This window comes from Lagenorhynchus albirostris, chromosome 2 (genome assembly GCF_949774975.1).
Source record: "Lagenorhynchus albirostris chromosome 2, mLagAlb1.1, whole genome shotgun sequence".
In the NCBI taxonomy this organism is placed as follows: domain Eukaryota; kingdom Metazoa; phylum Chordata; class Mammalia; order Artiodactyla; family Delphinidae; genus Lagenorhynchus; species Lagenorhynchus albirostris.
In genome coordinates, this window is record NC_083096.1 from 181,675,802 (window position 1) to 181,697,749 (window position 21,948).

Here is a 21,948-nt window from a genome sequence, read left to right on the forward strand (position 1 = left end):
TTTCTCTGCAGGAAAAAAAAAATCCTAGGTGGATTTCCGGAGAGGTGGCCTTGGACTCAGGGTATCTGACTTTCCCTCTCCAGGCAGCCGGGGTGGGGCTTTTGCATAATGTAAATGGAGCCTTCGTTGGGACACCCGGCCCGGATGTCGCCCCAGGCGGCCCCCAGATCCGCTCCCCCCCCCCCCCCCCCGCACCGCGAGAGGGCCAGAGCCTCCAAGGGGCCGGGTGAGGCCCGGGGGCGCTGCCGAGGCCGCCGGCAGAGGACGCCAGCGACTCCCAGGTCGCTGGACGGGCCGCGGGGGCGGAGCGACGGGATCTCGCGAGATTGTCGAGGAGCAGGCGCCGGTGGGCAGCATGGCCGACTCGCTGCTGCTGTTTAAGAGGGGTCCTTCTCGCTCCACGTGGCTGCGGGCCCGCAAGGCCCGGCAGCACCTCATCCTCAGCTACCGGCCCCGCCGCCGGCTCGGGAGGCTGCGCTGGCGCAGCCGAAGGCGCTTTCGGCGGCGACTGCTGCAGGCCCAGGCGGCCGGCGTGGACTGGCGGGAGGGCGGCTGTCTGGTGTCGCGTGCGGCGGCGCCCCGGAGGCACAAGACCGCGGCCCCCAGCCCCCGCCCGCCCGAGGATCCGGCCCCGAGTTGTTCCGCGATCCTCCCCATCCCGCCTGTGCGGTCGGCCGGCTCGGGCCGCGCCGTGTTGCTGCTGCCGCTGGGGCAGGTAGGTCGCGCCCGGGGAGCCGGCAGGGCGGAGCGGGGAGGGTAGGGACGCAGCCCCGGGAGCTGCAGGCTGGGAGAGGCCCGTGTCCCCCTGCGGGTTCTTTGGACGCATTCCTCGGGCGGTGGTGCTGGGCAGAGCGTAACAAGGACCCTCCCGAGGGAATTCTAAGTCTTCGGGGCTGGAGGGACTTTAATAGTAATGATAATAATAGGTAGCATTTACCGAGTGCTTAGAAATGCCAGGCTCTAAGTATTTGGGGCATGTGAACCCATTTAGTACCCATGCATGCTCTACGGAGTCATTATCGCTAGGAATGTTTACAGAAAGAAAGAATATAGCTTAGGTAACTTGCCAGAAAGTTATACAGCAGAGGTAGGTAGAGCCAGCAGTCAAACCCTGGCAGCCTGATTGCAGGGCCCCTGACGTTCACCTGAACGTTGGTCTGGAAGGTCCCCCGCAATACAGGAGGGAGATGAAAACCCCAGAACGGGAGAGACTCGGCAGGCGCTGGACATTTGTAAGAACAGGGAGCCAGGAGTACAGCAGAGCTGAGTTCAGGGCCCCCCCCCCCGGGTCAGTGTTCACCAGACTCTCTGTCCCTGTAGCTGCCATAGGATATGATCTTAGGTTAAAAAAATTAATATTTTAATCTATTAGTTTAAAATACTAGATAGTCACCTACAAGGTATTCTGTTACTTGGAAATCAGTCTCCTTTTGATGTCTGAGTAGCCAGTTAAGATCTTAGAAGTTTTCTGTCATTGGTAACAGAATCTGTAACCTTATTTCTTCCTTTATTTTTTCTTTCCCTCTAGGGCTTTACTTTTAGCGGGATCTGTCGTGTGACCTGCCTCTATGGCCAGGTGCAGGTGTTTGGTTTTACCATCAGCCAAGGCCAACCTGCCCAAAACGTCTTCTCTACCTATACCCACTGTCGCCTGACTATCAATGCAGTTCATTACTCAGTGCATGAGAAAAGCAAGAAGGAGATGAAAAGGGAAGCCCGAAGTTTGCTCAGATCTTATCTGAACCAAGGTAATGAAAAAAACTGCGTGATTTACTAAGGATGTATCATAATAAGGTGAATATATTTTTTTTTTTTTTTTTTGGCTGCGCTGCCCGGCATGTGGGATCTTAGTTCCCCGACCAGGGATTGAACCCGTGCCCCCTGCATTGGAAGCGCAGAGTCTAAACCCCTGGACGGCCGGGGAAATCCCAAGGCGAATAATTTTCAGATGCTTACTATGGCCTAGAACTTGTACTCTTTACTGTATCTATTTAAACTCTCACCAGGGTCTTGAGAGTGAAGCTATTGTTTTCACGATTTTACAGATGAGAAAAGTTGCCCAAGGCCACACAGCATTTAGGTAGCAAACCTGGATTGACTTCTCCACCCAGGTGTGCTCCTATCATGCAATATGGCCTCCTGGAAAAGTCTCTCAAACATAATTCCTAGTCTCCAAAAGTTTGGAATTTAGCAGAGGAGAGGGAGGTCCTAAAGGGCATAGAGTTTAATGGCGTGCTATTTCTAAGGTAGTTTATATCTCTCTTTACAGATGACAGATACTGTTTGATGAAGAATTTTTCTCCTCTGTGTTCCATTCTGTTGCTGGAACGTCTGAAAACCTCCACTGTGAACTTCATAATCAGCCATCCAGGTTTATCTTACGTTTTCGTACAAGAGGTAGAACCAGTTTTCATTCAGAGTTTTGCTAATTACTTTCACCAAAACAGTCAGATGACTATGTAGGATGCCCCTTTGGAAGATCAGTCTGTCTGTCACATTGTGCTGTAAGTCGTACAGAATGTGACATGTGTGTAAAGTAAAAGTAGTCAGTATAGAAGGCTATATCGTGAAAATTGTCTCTTCTACCCCCCTTAGCTTCATTCCCCAGAGAAAGTCATCGTTTTCTACTATAGTTGGTTCAATGCCTTTTGATATTTCTTTAGTGGTTATCTTTATATTTTTTTAAATGGTTATCTTTATATTTTGATTTACTAACTTGAGACAGTATGAATTTTCTCTAAACTCTGAATGAGAATGAGTAATTTCAGTGTACTTACACTTTATCCCATCTCTCTCTTCACCTCCAAATTTTTGCTGCCCTTAGTATTAATTTCCTGAAGTCGGGTCGGTCACTATAATTATCTCCCACGAGCCAGTAGACTGAGTCAACTCTGTAGGAAATCAGACAGACTGGGTGTGAGGTGTGAGTGCTTGGGTGCACGGAGACGGGGCGCTGTGGGAGGAGACTTAAATCTGTAGCTTAAAGATGCCTCTTAGACATTCAGCTGGAGATGTCAAGTGGGAGGTTCAGTGTGTGAGTCAAGTTCAGAGAGGAGGTTGGGAATGTAAATTTGGGAGCTTTCAGCAGAAGAGGGTTCTGGAGCCTGTGAGACAGGATAGTAACGCCAAGGAGTTGATACAGGTAAAAACGAGAAGGTTCAGGGTCTGAGCCCAGAGCAACAAAGACTGAGCACAGCAGGTGGGCGTGGTCGGGGAGCCGCTGGAGGACCGGAGGCCCTGCTGCAGCTGATGGTGAGATGAGGCCTGAGAAGGGAACTTGGGTGCAGAATCACCATCTGGACAAGAGTGGTTTCACTGCATTGCTGAGGGGGCTGGCCTGACTGGAATGGGGTCAGGACCTGGGGAAGAGCGGAACTCAAGGGTTTAGTAGTAAGGGATTTTGCTTTTAGAGAGTTTAGCTGTTAAAGGGAAGAAAGAAATGAAACAGTGGTGGGCGGAGTGAACACGAACTAGAGAGTTCTGGTTTTTGTGCAGGTGGATGGAAAACAACCTCGTGATTGAACACAGCAGGTGGGAAAGATCCCCAGGAGAGCACGCTGGTGCATGAGGGAGAGGATGGCTGGAGCGAGGTGGGGGATTGGACCGCGAGGGATGGGTTCTGGTGTCTGTGGAGGGTTGGCCTTAGGAGCAGAGGCAGTTGCTTCAGAGTGGCCGAAGGCAGTGCCTGGGACAGAGCCAGAGGCAAGGGGAAGGTCTCTTCTGATTGCTTCCCCTTACGCTGTGAAATGGTTCAAGGTTATCACCTAGGGAGTAGGAGGGGTTTGGAGGCTGGAAGATACGAAACAAGGGCAGGACAATGAATGGGCTCTTGTGTCATGTAAATTTAATCTAGTACAGAATCCAGCAGCTTGGTCGGAGCCATAGAGGAGGGAATGGAAATCCCTTGTTACCAAGTGAATGTTTCAGATGCCACTATCAAACTCATTCTTTTTTCATTTATTTTCAGCTTTTGTTTTGTCCCTGCGACTTTCCCAACCAGCACTGTTTATCCTCCTTATGATCTTTGTTGGATAACTTTCCTTTCCACACTTACGCGTTAACACATTCTGGAATTATATTTTCATATAAGGCAAATAGTAAACTTTCGCTTATCTCATTTTATAAGATGTACTTGTTCTTCCCTCAGTGATTGATAGTTGAGTGGAGTGTAGAATTACAGGTTCACAGAAGTTTTCCTAGAAACCTTGAAGGACTTGCTCTACTGTTTTCTAGAATCCAGAATACCTGCTAGGAATCCTCACCCCAGGCTGATTCTTGTTCTTTTTTTTTTTGCGGCACGCAGGCCTCTCACTGTTGTGGCCTCTCCCATTGCCGAGCACAGGCTCCAGACGCGCAGGCTCGGCGGCCATGGCTCACGGGGCTAGCCGCTCCGCGGCATGTGGGATCCTCCCGGACCGGGGCACGAACCCGTCTGTGTCCCCTGCATCGGCAGGTGGACTCTCAACCACTGCGCCGCCACCAGGGAAGCCCCTTGCTCCTTTTATGAGGTCCTTCTCCTCAGGGTTGATGAATTGCATGCAGATGTGATCATGGGTGGGGTCTCTTCCTGGGTCCTCCCTTATTCCATCAGAGACCCACTTGCTTCTGCCAGGGCCCTGCTCTCATTCCTCCGGTGGCTTTCCTGTGGTTTCCTGCTACTTCTGCTAGAATGCCATCGGACTTCATGTCTCCACCTTCCACATCCTTTCAACTCTCTTTTTTTAAAGATTTATTTATTATTTATTTGTTTTTGGCTGCGTCGGGTCTTAGTTGCGGCACGTGGGTGGTTCGTTGCGGTGCACGGGCTTCTATCTAGTGGTGGTGGGTTTTTCTTTTCCTCTCGCTCTCTAGTTGTGGCACGCAGGCTCCAGAGTGCATGGGCTCTGTAGTTTGCAGCACGCGGGCTCTAGTTGAGGCGCGTGAGCTCAGTAGTTGTGGCGTGCTGGCTTAGTTGTCCCACAGCATGTGGGCTCTCAGTTCCCCGACCAGGGCTCGAACGCCCATCACCTGCATTGGAGAGCAGATTCTTTACTGCTGGACCACCAGGGGAGTCCCTCCTTTCAACTCTTTGTCTTTTTGCTTGATGTTTTTGGAGACTGTCTTGACTTTATTCCAAATCACCAACTTGTTCTACAGCTGGCGTCTTCGGTTGAATTTTTCTTGTGGCCATCACTTTTAAATTTTCATGCATTTTCTTTTTCTCTGGAGTCTCCTGCAGAGGTGGTGGCAGCTTGGTAGTAAGCGTAAGCTATGAAAATAGAGACATGGACGGCTTTGGGAGTCAACAAGACTTACCGGAGGGTTGGATTTGGGGGGTGAGAGAAAGGGAGGGATCAAATTTATCTTTTGTAGCTCACAACTACATAAGTCTTATTAATTTAGAACTGGAGAAAAAGAAATGTGCTTGTTTTCATCTTTTCTTAAAGTTTACATTGTTACTTTCAGATTCCAACTTTCCAGATTAACTCTGAGTATTTCGCCTTGAAATCTGTCGGCATTAGAAGAGAGAGAAAAAAAAACGGCCTTCGTTTAACCGAGAGTGCCTTTTCAGTCATGGAAGAGTTAGTCAGCATTTCTTGTGGTGAGTAACAGGTACCGATACAGTCTAGCGTTTATCCACCAAAGCCTCAGAGGGTTACTGTTGATGATTAGCGTCCTAAAGAAGGTGGCTAATTTTACGGGTCAATGTTTGTTTCACCTCCAGAAGAAGCAGACGGCTGCCCTGTCATTCTGGTTTGTGGCTCTCAGGACATTGGAAAGTCAACATTTATTAGATACCTGATTAACCAGTTGTTAAATAGGTAAGCGTATTTTTGACATATTGCTAGATTTTTGGCAGGAAGTAGGATTTTTGATTTGAGAAACTAGATGGGAATGCATCCTGACTCCTAAGTAGAGATTATATACAACCCTGCAAAGCCACTCAGCTGAGTGAGGCCGTCTGGTTATACCAGGTTTTGGGGTGAAGTGATGGCGCTCTCAGGTATACCCACCTTCCCTGTCGGTGAGCTCGTGGGAGTTGTCACTTGCTCTCTGAAAATGTATTTGTCCAAATCCAGAGAGTCAGGGTAGGGATAAATTCTGTTGTATTTTAAAAATAAAATGTTAAGAAAGGCAAAATTTTATCCACATGTTGAGTGGACACTGTGGCCTTGCCTGCGTCCCATTTTCTCTTTACCGTCCTTCTGCTGTGTTGGTTGTCGTCTTCGGAGCGTCCTGCCTATGAGGCTGCATGGGGTGGATTATGCCTGTGCCTCACATAGAATCTTTACAATCTGATGTACCCTTTGGGCACAGTAAAACTTGTTAAGATTTTCTTTCTTTCTTTTAAATTTTCAGTATATCTTGCATTGACTATTTGGAATGTGATCTGGGACAGACAGAATTTACTCCACCAGGTTGCATTTCTCTACTTAATGTTACAGAACCGGTTCTAGGTATGTATTATATACTTTTTAAATGTCTTGGTTTTATATAGTGCGAAAGTAATGATACAGAAAGTTCAAAGAGGGCTTCCCTGGTGGCGTAGTGGATAAGAATCCGCCTGCCAATGCAGGGGACTCGGGTTCGAGCCCTGGTTCGGGAAGATCCCACATACCACGGAGCCTGTGCGCCACAACTACTGAGCCTGCGCTCTAGAGCCCACGAGCCACAACTGTTGAAGCCCGCGCACCTAGAGCCTGTGCTCCGCAACAAGAGAAGCCACCGCAATGAGAAGTCCGTGCACCGCAATGAAGAGTAGCCCCCGCTCGCGGCAACTGGAGAAAGCCCGCGCATAGCAATGAAGACCCAACATGGCCAAGCAGCCAAGGATAGATAAATAAAATAAATAATAAAAAAAAGTATTGTTTAAAAAAAAATTTCAAAGCATACAAAAGTATAAAATATAAAAAAAAGAACATTCTCCCCCACTCCCAAACTCATGGTCTTCCCATAACTATTCCTCTAGCCTCAAAAAAACAAAAACAAAAACCCAATAAGACCTTTCTAGGGTTCCATTTTAGTAAGTGGAATTCCCATCCATTTTATTTTATGTAAATTGGAAACACTTTTCAGTAATATTAACATCTTATATAACCCTATACAATGATCTAAATCAAGAAATTGACATTGGGGCTTCCCTGGTGGCGCAGTGGTTGAGAGTCCGCCTGCCGATGCAGGGGACACGGGTTCGTGCCCCGGTCTGGGAGGATCCCACATGCTGCGGAGCAGCTGGGCCCGTGAGCCATGACCGCTGAGCCTGCGTGTCTGGAGCCTGTGCTCCGCAATGGGAGAGGCTGCAGCGGTGAGAGGCCCGCGTACCACAAAAAAAAAAGAAAAAAAATTGACATTGATTTAATACTGTTAACTATTGATATAATACTATTAACTAATCTATAGGTCTTTTTTCAGAATTCATCAGTTATCCTACTAATATCCTTTTTATATTTCAGAATCCAAATCAGAGTCCCACATTGCCTTTTTTTTTTTTTGGCTTTGCCTTGAGGCTTTGCAAGGTTTCAGTTCCCCAACCAGGGATTGAACTCTGGCCACGGCAGTGAAAGCCTGGAATCCTAACCACTAGGCCACCGGGGAACTCCCACACTGCTTTTTTTAAATACAAAAATATACATAATATGAGATTTACCATTTTAACTATTCATGTGTACAGTTCGGTGGCATTAAATACATTCCTAGTGTTGTGTAACCACCACCGCTATCTACCTCCAAAACTTTTTCACTGTCCCAAACTGAAATGCTATACCTGTTAAACAGTAGCCCAGTCCCCCACAGCCCTTAGGTACCGCCAGCCTACTTTCGGTTCCTATGAATTTGCCTAATTTAGGCACCTCATATAAGTGGAATCATGCAATATTTGTCCTTCTGTGTCAGGCTTTTTTCACTAAGCATAAAGGTTTTAAGGTCTGTTCGTATTGTAGCATATGTCAAAAGTAATTCCTCTTTATGGCTGAAAATTATTCCATTATGTCACATTTTGTTTATCCTTTTAACTGTTGATGGACACTTGGATTGTTTTCATTTTCTGCCTATTGTGATCTTGAACAAAGTAGTTGTGGTGTGCAGGCTGTGGAGCGCAGGCTTAGTTGCCCCAGGGCATGTGGGATCTTAGTTCTCCAGCCAGGGATGGAACCCGTGTCCCCTGCATTGGAAGGCGGATTCTTAACTACTGGACCACCAGGGAAGTCCCAATTTTTGTTATTTTAATTATGACCTTTCTTGTGGATGCGAAGTGATATCTCTTTTTGGTCTTGATTTGCATTTCCCTAATGACTAATGGAGTTGAGCATCTTTTCATGTGCTTATTGGCCATTTGTACATCTGCTTTGGAGAAATGTCTAGTTTAGTCCTTTTTCCATCTTTTTAATTAATTAATTAATTTGTTTATTTTTGGCTGCGTTGCGTCTTCGTTGCTGCACGTGGGCTTTCTCTAGTTGCGGCGAGGGTGGGCAGTGCACGGGCGTCTCATTGCAGTGGCTTCTCTTGTTGCGGAGTGCGGGCTCTAGGTGCACGGACTTCGGTAGTTGTGGCACGGGGGCTCAGTAGCTGTGGCGCATGGGCTTAGTTGCTCTGTGGCATGTGAGATCTTCCCGGACCAGGGCTCAAACCTGTGTCCTCTGCATTGGCAGGTGGATTCTTAACCACTGCGCCACCAGGGAAGTCCCCCTTTGCCCATTTTTGAATTGGGTTCTTTGTTTTTGTTGAATTTAGGAGTTCTTTATATATTCTGGATGTTAATTCCTTACTTCTAGGAATTTTGTCAGTTTTTGCTCTAACACTTAGGTCTTTGATCCATTTTGAGTTAATTTTTGTGTATGATACAAGGGAGGGTCCAACTTTGTTCTTTTGCACGTGGATGTCCAGTTTTCCAATATCCGTTTGTTGTCCTTCCCCCACTGAGTGATCTTGGCACCCATGTTGAAAATCATTCTGGACTCTTTATTCTATTCCTTTGGTTTATGTCTGCCCTTAGGCCAGCACCACACTTTTAATTACTGTACCTTTGTAGTAGGTTAAAAGTTGGGAAATGGGAGTCCTCCAACTTTATTCTTTTTCAAGATTGTTTGGCCTTTTGGGACCCTTTGCAATTCCATATGAATTTGAGAATAGGCTTTTCCATTTCTGGGGAAAAGGCTATTAGAATTTTGATAGGGATTGTTTTCAGTCTGTAATTTTTTAGGTCTTCTTTAATTTCTTTTCTTTTTTTTTTAATATTTGTTTATTTATTTTGGCTGCGCCAGGCCATAGGTCTTAGTTGCGGCACACGGGATCTTCCTTGCAGCATAGAGTATCTTTAGTTGCGGCATGCAGACTTTTAGTTGTGGCATGCGAGATCTAGTTCCCCGACCAGGGATTGAACCCGGACCCCCTGCATTGGGAGCACAGAGTCTTACCCACTGGACCACTAGGGAAGTCCCTTTTTTTAAAAAATAAATTTATTTATTCATTCATTTAATTTAATTTAATTTTTTTTTTGGCTGCATTGTGTCTTTGCTTGCATGCCGTTTTTCTCTAGTTGCTGAGAGCGGGGGCTACTCTTTGTTGCGGTGTGCGGGCTTCTCATTGCGGTGGCTTCTCTTGTTGCAGAGCACAGGCTCTAGGCATGGGGGCTTCAGTAGTTGTGGCACACAGGCTTCAGTAGTTGGGGCTTGCGGGCTCTAGAGCGCAGGCTCAGTAGTTGTGGCGCACGGGCTTAGTTGCTCCGCGGCATGTGGGATCTTCCCGGACCAGGGCTCGAACCCGTGTCCCCTGCATTGACAGGCAGATTCTTAACCACTGCGCCACCAGGGAAACTCCCTTTTTAATTTCTTTAAGCAGTATTTTACCTCCTTGGTTAGATTTATTCCTAAGGATTTAATTCTTTTAGTTATTGTACGTGGAATTGCTATTCTAATTTCCTTTTCATATTGCTAATTGCTGGTGTATAGAAACATAACTGACTTCTGTGTTTTGATCTTATGCCCTGTAACTTTACTGAATTCCTTTATTACCTCTAGTAGCATTCTTGTGAATTCTTTGGGATTTTCTATATATAAGGTCATGTCATCTGTGAATAGAGATAGTTTTATCTCTTCATTTCCAAGTTGGATGCCTTTTATTTCTTTTTCTTGTCTGGTACCTCTGGCTAGAACCTTTAATACAGTGTTGAATAGAAAGTAAACATCATTTTCTTGTTCCTGATCTTGGAGGTAATGCGTACAGTCTTACCATTAAGCAAAATGTTTGCTGTGGCTTTTTCACTTTACCTCTGTCAGGTTGAAGAAGTTGTCTTCTATTCCTAGTCTGTGAAATGTTTTTTATCATGGAAGGATGTTGGATTTTGTCAAATGCTTTTTCTGTTCCTGTTCAGGTAATTGTGTGACTTTTGTTAAGTTGATTTTTAAAGGAAGCAGACGGTATCACATTAGGTTGCTAGATATATTAGCGATTTAACACGCTTTTAGTCAGTAAGAATTTTTAAATACATTTACTTTATTTTAACAGCTTTCTAAAAAATATGTGTTTAGGTTGGGATAGGGAGGGTGGGAGGGAGACGCAAGAGGGAGGAGATATGGGGATATCTGTATATGTATAGCTGATTCACTTTGTTATAAAGCAGAAATTAACACACCATTATAAAGCAATTATGCTCCAATAAAGATGTTAAAAAAAAAAAATGTTTAGGGGAGGCCCCTAGTGACCTAATGTTTAGGATTCCAGGCTTTCACTGCCATGGCCTGGGTTCAGTCCCTGGTCTGGGAACTGAGATCCTGCAAGCCACACAGCGCAGCCAAAAAAGAAAAATTGTTTAGACTTAGCTCTTTAGCTGTTTTCGTTGTTCCTCTTTTACATTTTCTCTACTTAATTTAATTTTTTTTCCTTTTTTATCCCTTAGTATTTCAGTGGGTATTTCTAAAAACAAGGACACTGCTGTGTAATCATAGTACAACCACCAGAATCAGGGTAGTAACATTTGCTACAGTGTGGTTACTCGATTTTGTCCACTGTTCCAATCATCTGTGTAGGCCCAGTGTGTACTTACAAATCTTTAGTCCCCTTTAGTCTGGAACAGTTCCTCCGGCTTTTCTTATCTTTTATGACCTTGACAATTCGAAGGGTACGTTTGTAGGCTCCCCTGTGGTTCGATTTAGAAGTGACGCTGTTCTCCGTGTGTCATATCAACATGCTGTCAGTTTGTCCTGTTGCCAGACATGTTAGCTTTGATCAGTTGGTTAAGATAGTGTTTGCCAGGGTTTTCCACTCTAACTAGGTGTGCTATTTTTATCTTCTTCTGGGTGTCATTTCTTCTAGATCCTCTCCATGGACAGAGTTAGGGAATATGCATATGCTTAAACCCACGCATGTCATGTATGTACGTATATGTGTGTGTGTGTGTGCACATATATATGTACACACACATATTTCTATGTCTATCTCTATCTGTCTGTTTATTAAGAGCCATGAGTTTGCACTGATCTTTTTTTTTTTTTTCGGCCATACCACGTGGCTTGTGGGATCTTAGCTCCCTGACCAGGGATCAAACCTGGACCCCCTGCAGTGGAAGCGTGGAGTCCTAACCCCTGGACCGCCAGGGAGTTCCCTGCACTGATCATTCCGATTCTAATCTAGCGCCCAGGGTTCATTCTAGGTAGCCTTCCCCCTTCCGTATTTGTAAGTTCCTTCTCTGATGGTAAGAACCCTGGCTGCCATTATTCGCAGTATATTTACATATTTGCTCAGTCCCCTTGTATTGGCTCAGTCCCTCGACTACGCAGGCCACCCTCTCTGTTGTGGGCTGCCCCGAATCCCCTGGCCCCGACCTGGAGGGGAGCCTCGCCAGCTCTTTCCCAGGCGGCCTCGCCCCAACCGCATTGACCAAGGCCCTTGCCCTGCCAACTGTGTTGCGATGTCGTCCTGGCCACCTGTCTGCTGTGGGCGCTGGCCCCAGCCAGAGGGGATGGACAGACTGCTGTTGTGATTAGGGAGTATCAGCTCTGGAGCTGGACCACCTGAGTTCAAGTCCAGCTGATTTCTACTAGCTGTGCGACCTTGGTCAGGTTAATCTCTTTCTCAATTTCCTTGTCTGTAAAAATGGGGGAAAGTAATGCTTCCTGTCTCACAGGGTGTTTATGAAAACTAGAGATTGTGTGTCTAGCATACGTAGGACACAGTACTGTAGTCCAACAGGTGACTGCTGCTGTTACTAATCGTCGTTTCCTTAGTGTGTAAGCCCTGTAGGGATGTTTGTTCAGTTCACAGAAATGTCCTAAGTATCTAGGACAATGCCCAGCATTCAGTAGGTGTCCAGTAAATGTTTGTTGAGTGAGTGGCTGTATTAGGACTTAGTTGGGGTTAACTGTGTACGTAATCGTGAGCGTGTCTTTGTATGAAGTTGACAGCTTAGACATCCGAAAGTAGGAGCACAGCTATTCCTAGTGGTAGGACGGGCTCGGATTTCCTGAGGAGCTTCGTCAGTGACGATGGCTGGACCAGAACCCTCGCCGCCTCTTAGGTTCTCCCGGATCGATGACGCTCATCTTTATCATCTTAGGACCACCTTTCACCCACCAGAGGACACCCCAGAAAATGGTCTATTATGGGAAGCCTTCTTGTAAAAACAGCTTTGAAAATTATATTGAGATAATAAAGTATGTGTTCAGCTCCTACAAGAGAGAGTCCCCTCTTATCGTCAACACGATGGGCTGGGTGGCAGGTAAGCCCGCCGAGGCGCATGGGTTGGACGGGAGGGTTGGGCAGTGGGGATAAGTGCGTGGCTTCCAGACATTAGTGCCAAAGCCCGGTTTTGGGGCAATTCCTTGTCTCAGAAGCAGTCCAGCTTTTTGCAGGAGTGCGTCGCCTCTCTGTGCGCTAACTGTGCTCCCGTGGTCTCCTTCCTCGTAGACGAGGGTCTCCTGCTTCTTATTGACCTGATCCGACTGCTGTCGCCCAGCCACGTCGTTCAGTTCAGCTCCGACCGGGGTAGGTACATGCCAGACCTCAGCCCAAGCTACGTGGACAACATGGACGGCTTGTACACAAAGAGCACGTCCAAAGTCAGAAACAGAGGGTTCCACCTGGCAGAATTTGCAGACAGTTTAGAATTTGCTGACGAAGAAAAGGAGAATCCACTTCTGTTTACTGGATTCAAACTGATGTCCGTTAAGTCGGAGTTTGTGTCTGGAAAAACTCCAAGAAATAGGTAAGCAAAGCGTCATGGCTGGAGAAGTTAGTTTTCTTCAGTCTTACAAGGCCTTCTGTCCTCAATTCCTTCAAAGGAATAGTCCTCTAAAATTTTTCAGATCTCTGTCACAGCTATCTATTTATGAAGGAGAGTCAGTTATTTTCTGAATGGTTACTTTGCCAGTGGAAACATCCAGAATTGGCTTCCAGGTCTGCTTGCCAGGGCCTTTGACTTGAAGGATTTCCAGGGGGTTTATGGAAGGGCAGGGTCTGCAGATGCTAAGGTTGGAACATGGGCTGTGTGCGTAGAATCTGTGTGATGTCTCTAGTGGGAGGTGGGCCTGGAAGGTTAAATCTCTGTTTACCTCGTTGTGATTTCCTTTTCAGAGAATCACATAACAAAGTCCTTCGCGAGTTGGCAGTGCTGAGTTACCTTGGCCAGCTGCAGCCCCCAGTGCCAAAGCCACTGTGTCCCTTACATGGTCTGACACCCTATCAGGTGATCTGAACGCTTGGAATTGTCTTTATTTGGGTTACTTAAACACGCCCGTGCCTGTGTGCCAAGAGCACTTTGACCACTTCATAGCGCCTCACTCAGTTAGTCCTCAGGGCAGCCCTATGGTGTAGATTTGGTGACTGTCCCCGCTTTACAGAGGGAGCTGAGTGATCCAGTGTGAGTGGCACAGCTGGCCACAGAGCCAGGCAGCCCAGCTCCAGAGCCGAGCTCTTCACTGCTGTGCTGGGCCTGGCGCTGGGATTGCGCCCTGGCAGCCCATCTCCGCCCTTGCACTGACTGGCTGGGTGCAGCTTGGGCTCTCAGCTGGGAACAGCGGGGCCAGACCTCGCAGAAGGCTTGCGCAGGTTTCACGAGTGCCCACGGCAGGGCCTGGCGCCCGGGAACACTCCTAAACTGGCTCACACATCGCAAGTAGGTTCTGACACCAGGGCACATGCATCTTGGATTCCAACCTCTGAAGAAGTTCATTTGGGAAGAAACCACCATAACGTTAGGATTCCAAATGATGGCAGAATGAAACAGCAACAGGTAGCATTTCTAAGTGCTCACCCTGTGCCGTGCTCTCTCCTAAGCCTGGGTTAACTCCTTTACTCACCGAGGCGCTGTTATTATCCGCACTTTACAGACGGCAGAACTGAGGCCAGGGGCACTGAGTCAGCTTGCCCAAAGGCCCATAGTAAAAGTTTGGGCCGGGACTGGCGCCCAGGCGGCCTGACTCTAGAGCCCAGGGTACTCAGCTCTGCTGCGTGGCCTGTGCAGTGCTGAGCACCCGCTGTGCCGCGCGCTCTGCCGAGCACATTACCTGGGGTGGCAGCCTGCCGGGGAGGTGCTGTTATAGACCCCGCTTACAGTGTAGAAAACCGGGCACAGCCAGGCAGACACACTGGCCTGAGGTTGCACAGGCAGGGGCTGTGACCTGGGGGGCAAGGATGCGTTTCCTGAGCCTGATGGAGAGATTTGCTCCAGGCTTCCATGTCATCTCCACTGAACAACCTAAGGCAGTTGGTTTAATGGAGTTTTGGTTGATTTACTGCAATTTACTCACTTGACGATGCTCTATAACTGAACGTGAAACTTAGCTGCCAGTAATTTAAACTGCCTTTTGTTACAAGTTCACATTTGTTTTTTAAACAGTTTTTTTAAAATTTTATTTATTTGGCTGTATTAGGTCTTCGTTGCTGTGCAGGCTTTTCTCTGCTTGCGGTGAGTGGGGGCTACTCTTCATTGCCATGTGTGGGCTTCTCGTTGTGGTGGCTTCTTTTGTTGCAGAGCACAGGCTCTAGGTGCACTGACTTCAGTAGTTGTGGCAGTCATTCTTAATGACTGCGCCACCAGGGAAGTCCCCAGAAAAGCATTTTGTTATACATATTATTTAGGCTTCAAAAACAAAGGTGAGGGGGACTTCCCTGGTGGCACAGTGGTTAAGAATCCGCCTGCCAATGCAGGGGACACAAGTTCGAGCCCTGGTCCAGGTAGATCCCACATGCCGCAGAGCAACTAGGCCCGCGAGCCACAACTACTGAACCCGCGCGCCACAACTGCTGAAGCCCAAGTGCCTAGAGCCCGCGCACCGCAACGAAGAGTAGCCCCCACTCCTTGCAACTAGAGAAAGCCCATGTGCAGCAACAAAGACCCAACGCAGCCAAAAATAAAATGAAAAAAAAAAAAGTTTTTCTACTTTAAAAGTTTGAAATTACCCAGAAAGTTACATGTTAAAAGTAATTATTTACCTCGTGCTCCGGGAATGCAATCCATTTTTCTTATTGCAATAATTAAATTAGGGAGTGAATGGAGGCTTTTTCTCACTGAATGGATTTTTACTTTCTCCATCAGGAGACCTCAGTGAGGGGTTTCCATAGTCTCCCTCCGTCAACTTCAGCTCATGTAGGATGTCTCCAAACTTGCATCTCATTGTGTCTCTGTAGACAAAGTTCCAGGCATTCAGTTTAGATTTCTAGCAGGTATTGCTGGTATACAGGAGTTTTGTTTAAGTTTCCTAGGTTCTCTGTATTAGAACGGTGAAGCACTAAACAAATGCTGGTTGGTGTTCACATTCTGTTTAGATATTTCTTGGTAGGTGGTTTGGCAGATAGAACGTCAGATAGCTGGTGAGTCGACTTGTAAAAATTAAACGTAGTCTTTCAAGTAGAATTCATAGAGGGGGATGCGCATGTGTCTTTCAGGTCCCTTTCAATGCCGTGGCACTCCGAATTATCCATGCTGATGTCGCTCCTACCCACATATTATACGCTGTGAACGCCAGCTGGGTTGGGCTTTGCAAGATCCTGGATGATGTCAGAGGATACGCAAGTGGGCCCATCCTGCTTGCCCAGACGCCCATCTGTGATTGTTTGGGGTTTGGTGAGTCTGAGAGGGACACTGTCTGTAAACCTACTGAAACTGACCCGCTTCTTAACTGTCGATGGCTGGGCTTGACCTTGTCGCCGTCACTTGGCTGGAGTGGCCAGAGAGCTTAGCTTCTCTGTCTTCGGTATAGCGGGCTCTGCGGGCTGGAGGGCAGGAAAGAAGTGGTTCTTCCTCTGCTTCTCCTCCAAGATTCCTAAGGGCCTGGTCACGGCCTCCTTCTCATCTGACATGTTTTCCGTGGGCCCTCCCACCCACTGCTGGGGCTCTGAGTCCATCTTAGGCTGACGTCCGTGGGGTCTCTCCAGCACAGCGGTGCATCAGAGCTCCAAGCCCGTGTGAGCACGGCACTTTTCCGCTTGGATGTCTCACTGGCACCTAAGACTTGGATCCCAAACTGAGTCCTGATAGGTCCTTCTACCCCTTCCCTGATGTTCTCCCCAGATCTCCTCCTCCCAGCCCACACCATCCCCAGTTCCCAGGCCATGAACAGTCCTTTGAAGATGTACTCTGGTGTTTGGGTCAGGCCCCTGGGTCTTCCTTGGCACGCCCTTGCTTTCATTCTCCACATCCAGCCCACTCGCAGGCCTGGTGGTTTCGTTTTCAGAAAGTCAGACTCCTCCATCTCACCTCTTCTCACCACACCCGTCTCATTTCTTGCCCTGGACTAGTGGTAAAGCTGTGTAACTGGACTCCCCACGGTCAGGAGTGATCTGAGCACATACGAGATCACACTGCATCCTGGTGCGTCCCTTCGCACAGGTCCAGCATGTGGACCCAGCCTCGTGGTGCCTGGCAGCCTTGGGTCCCTGCGTCCCTCACCAAACCTGCCTCACGTGATCGTCCCCCGGCTCACTGAGATCAGTAACTGTCAGTGTATACTTCTGGAAGGGGGCTGGGCCTACACACCTCAAGATTAGCAAAACCCTCAGTTAATACGTGTTCTTTATTTATACAACACTGAACTTCTCGAAAGCATTTCCACAGAACTCGTATGCTTTAGTACAGACCGTAAAGAAGGGATTGGTGGTGGGGAGAGGCTGAGTCATCTTTGCGTTCCTCACTGGTGGCTTTCTCCCTGGCCCAGGTGCGCCTTAGTTAAGACAGTGTAGGACTTGGGTTTCTCACAGCTGAACAAGGAGAAGGGTACCAAGAGTCTTCAGATATTCACATATGTCACTTTGTATTTTTAAAGCAAAACACAGTTGAACTTGAAACTCTTATTTTAAAAGCCATTCTACAATTCTGAGTGGTGGGGAAGTTTGATATCTTCCAGAAAGGGTGATTTTTGTGTGTTTTGTGTGCTTTCAAGGAATTTGTAGAGGGATCGACATGGAGAAGAGGCTTTACCACATCCTCACTCCTGTGCCCCCGGAAGAGCTAAGAAACGTGAACTGTCTGCTGGTTGGAACCATTTCCATTCCACAGTGTGTTCTCAAGAGCCAGGTGAGTACGGCCCCCGGGGGCAGCCCTGGAGCTCGCCGGCCGTGTCCACAGTGGGGGCCTGAAGTCGGGGCGAGAGTCACGAGGGAGCAGGTTATTGTCTGGGGAGCTCACACCCCGTGGTGGTGTGTCAGCGTGGCCTAAAGGTCTGGGGCCCAGAGTCGCCGTCACGCACGGCCAGGAGCCCCGTGGTGGAGCTGTCATTGCAGATGTGCGTGTGGGAGAAAAGAGCAGAGGTGGCGTCCCCATGATGAGCCCTCCCTGAAGACAGTCTTCAGGGGTCCCCGTGGGAAGGCCATGGAGGGTCACGTTGGCCAAGGGCATCCATGTGGCCCCAAACCAAATGGCAGGACCTGCAGGCAGCTGGGGAGGCACCAGTGTCCCCCTCCCCACCGGCTGGTTCTGCCCGTTTGAGAGAGAAGTCCCCACCCCCATTCTCATGCTGTTTGATGTGTTTGTGGGGTTGAATTGTAAGTGGGCCCTTCCAGGGGAGCGGAGCCGAGTGTCTTAGGAGTGAGAGGACCTTCCTCAGACTCTCACTTTTAACACTGTCTTCCGTCTTGGCTGGATTTGAAGTATTTTCTCTGTGTTTCCATTTCAGCGTGGGCTCGAAGGGACGATACCTTACATCACAACAGATTATAATTTTAAACTTCCTGGAGCATCAGAGAAAATTGGAGCAAGAGAAATTGAGGAAACACGTAAAGAGAAAGTACACCCCAAACCTAAATTCTATCGAAAAACAAACTGATCCTGCTGTTCTTAATCAGGGAAGGACCTTTTCTTCCGAGAGCTTGACTCTGTCTCCAGGCCGGCGCCAGCGGACCGATGGGGTTCTGTGGCCATGAACGGAACGGCGCGCTTACGTAGCAAATGGTGCAGTGTTTGCTGCATAACTCATGGATATGTTTAGAGTACATTTAAGTCTGTTCTTAAGTCGACATGACCTAGAGGTTTGCCCTGGTCTTCTGTTTTATTTTCTAAGGGAGTAAAGCAGCAGGGAAAAGTTTGTGCGCCATTGAAACAGAAAGAACACGGTAGATTCTTCAAAAAGTTTTTGCCGGACCTGGTTGTTGGCATCTGGATAAAAATAGAGTAATGGGAGCCACAGAAACGTCCTAAGGAGGAAGGCAGTCTGGCCAGCAGGATGGAGGGCGTAGCGGAATGTGGTGGCGCCCTGTGGTCCTTGCCCCGGGGCGGGGGGCGTTCCCATCCCTGCGCGTTGGATGCTCTCCAACCCCGTCCATGCGTGTGGGCCAAGGGTTAAGCCTCTGTTTAGTCTGTTAAAGTTAATCAATGTTTCAGAGATAAAAGTTTGACTCCAGAGCCCTTCTTCTTCTTCCTTTTTAAAATCTGATGCTGAAAAATTTTATGCTGAAAAAATGCTCTCAAATCCAGGAAGCCTGTCTTGGGGTCTCTTTAAGACCAGATTTGTCCTAATTGACTTCACATCTGAGATTAAAAACGCACAGTGGGCAGAGCCGGACACTAGGCTGTTCGGAAGAAGGACCGGGGGAGCAGCTCATGCTCTTGGGCTCGGTGGCTGGACCTGAACTCTGTGTCAGTGATGGTGCTGTTCTCCCAGGGGGCTTTGGGGCCAACGATGGAACTCCGTCTTCTTCCTGGTGGTCAGGATTCTTTAACCTCCCAGGTTGGAAGTGGTTTTGGTAAACAGTCCGGACAGCCAGGTCAGGTCACCATTTCTGCGTTTAGGACACTGAGGTAGCCTTTCAAACTGGTGGTGTGAATTCCAGCTTCCTAGCAGAATGTGTTGAAGGACAGCTATTATGATGTGTGGGTTTTAATGTTTACGTTCATTTAAACCGTTGACTGTCGTTGTCTTAAGTACTCACATGGCTTCTCATCTCATCTTGTAGAGCCCTTGTCACCATCCAGGATCAGGTGTGATACCCTAGAGACCATTTAATGTCTAGCTTCCTTTTTTTTGCGGTGGGAACCATTTAATTTGCATACGGAGACTTGTATTTACTGTGATTCTTTCTACCAGAGGAACAAAGGGGGCCCTGCAGGAAGGGCTTCTTTTTTAAAAAAAATTTATTTATTTTTTTATACAGCAGGTTCTCATTAGTTATCCATTTTATACATATTAGTGTATACATGTCAATCCCAATCGCCCAGTTCATCCCACCCCCCCACCCTAATGTCTAGCTTCTTAGTTGCTTCTTATTTATATCTAAATTTAACTTGTACATGGTTTTCTTTCTTGGCCTTGCAAAGACTATTAACAGACAATCCACCATCAACTTTTTGCCTCCTTCCCAAGTTCCTGTACCTTTACAATAATACTGTAGGTCTTTAGCAGCAAGTGGTGGCCCGTCATTTGCGTTTTCATTAAATCCAGGCTCGCTTTTAGCCTGTTTCCTGCTGGCCATTAAGGCTGCGGGCTTCAGTCCCCATCGGTAAAGAAAACAAACGTTGCCGCTAGAGGGAGCTGTCAGCCATTGGTCAGCTGGCCTTACGGAGGCTGGAGATGGCCTGGCTGAGGAGCCCACCTAGGCCTCTGTCAGCATCCAGAGATGCTGGAGACAGGGCGCTGTGGTCAGCTCCAGGTGTGCTAGTCAGGCTGGCAGCGGCGCAGCCACCTGGTGTGCTGGATTATCAGTGGCGATGCTTTGGGCTTTCTGGCATTTCCACTGTCTGTGATGGCTCAGGACGGGTAGTGAGAGTTCTGCGTTGGAGATGCTCTTAACAAAAACTCAGTCATTTCTGTGTGTGATTTTTAAAGCAGTACATGCTTATTTTAAGAAAATTAAGCTGCCGCTGCCGCTCCTGGGGTCCCTGTGACAGGCGGGTCCTCACCCTTCTGGGCACTCAGGTTTCTGCCCGACAGACGGCGAGAGGACCAAGGGACGTGGGACGGTGATTATTAAAGCGTCTGGTAGTTGTTTCCCTTAGATTTGGTTGAGGCCATGTCGTGGTTAAGGCAGCAGGCTTTGATGTTGGAGCTCTGAGTTCACCTTCTGGCTGGGCCACTGGCTAGCAGTGTAGCTCTGAGGGCGTATTTAACCTGAGCCTGTGTCCTCTAAGATGGGCGGATAGCGCTTCCCTCGGGGCCCCTGCGTGAGGAGGGCGAGAGGCGTGTCTACAGCAGGCGAAGCAGTAACTCTTAGCATGCGGCCTGTCTCTAAGGGTTGTAAATCCAGAAGGCAGGACCACGATCGTATCCCTCACAGTCACACTGGGACAAAGCAGAAACTGTCGGCACCGGAAACCATCTGACCTGGCGGTTCCCGGGCAGGTTTCCCTTAACAGCGTTCTTCCTGCTGTGGGTCCTGCCCAGGGCTCCGGAGAGGAAGGTCCCAGGGCTTCCACCGATCACCCGCTCCTGGGAGTTTCTCATAAACCCTGCTAACTGCTTTTAAAATTGTGTGACCAGTTCACCATGTAGGAAATGATCCTGAAGTCCCCACCACGGACTCCCTGTGGATGCTGGGATGCTGTCTCGTCCAGTGTTTTTCTAAAATGCACGTGTGTGTTTGTTTTATAAAACTGGTGTCCAACTGTATGTGTGGTTTCTATCCAGCTCTTTTCACTTAATATGTGAACTTCTGTATCATTAAATATTTTTGAGAATGTGAATTTAATTGTGTGATTTTCTTACGTACATAGATGGACCATTTTATTCTCGGAAATTATTTAAATGTTTAGTAGAAATTATGGGGAAAACATCGAAAGGGGGTAGTGAAATCTGGGCGCCATAGTGGGGAAGACAGGAAACCCCAGCAAGTGCCCGGCACCTTTTCTCTGTTTCAGTATTGAGCGGGATAAACTCCAGTGGGAGTTCATCGTCATTTTTCCTTTTGGGCCCATGTATGTAAGTTAAATGGTTTCTGGACTATCTTTGAGAGTATATTAGCAGGGAAAAGAATTTTGCTCCCAGAAGAGTTCAAATAGAAAGAAAGCTAGCCAGCCAGCCGGGGGTCTGTGTCTGTAACCGCCTCTCCGAGAGCGAGAGCTCAGCCCCTCGGCCCTCGCTCCCAGGGTGGGGCCTGGTAGAGGCAACGAGACTTGGCTGACAGGCCAAGCCTGAACAGTGGCTAAAATAAATATGGGGGCCATCTGTGCAGTAGGGGAAGAGCCACGTGAGGTAGGGCCTCCAGAAAGCCTTGGCTGCGTTAAAGTTATTTCCAGGGCTTTGCCAGGAAAAGAATGGGGCAGAGGGTGGGCCGCGGGGTGAGGGAGCAGTCTGAAAGGAGCCGCACTTGGAGTTGAGGGGCAGCAGGTCCAATCTGGAGATCCCGGGAGCTGAGTAAGCAGTCTTGGGAATCGGCAAACAGCCGAGCCGGGCAGACAATGTGTTGGGCTGGGAAGCCAAGGGTTGCCATGGCGACTGGCCCCGATGCTGCTGTGCTGCTCAGCGGACTGTGGCTTGGGTTTTTCTAATGCTTCGGACCTGGGCTTGTCTCCGGGCTGTGCATGTCGGCCGGGCAGGAAGAAGCCACCAC

At 48.2% G+C, this 21,948-nt stretch overlaps 1 protein-coding gene across 1 annotated transcript; it reads left to right on the plus strand.

Annotated features, from left to right (window-relative positions):
* The first annotated feature begins 341 nt into the window (after positions 1–341).
* NOL9 (nucleolar protein 9) lies at positions 342–21,082 on the plus strand. Its single transcript, XM_060141586.1, has 12 exons — positions 342–715; positions 1,529–1,748; positions 2,270–2,397; positions 5,446–5,581; positions 5,705–5,801; positions 6,340–6,437; positions 12,530–12,691; positions 12,880–13,177; positions 13,546–13,657; positions 15,859–16,036; positions 17,352–17,485; positions 18,084–21,082. Exons 1-12 carry the CDS (start codon positions 356–358, stop codon positions 18,231–18,233), a joined length of 2,073 nt encoding a protein of 690 aa, XP_059997569.1. The 5' UTR covers positions 342–355; the 3' UTR covers positions 18,234–21,082.
* Positions 21,083–21,948: the final 866 nt, after the last annotated feature.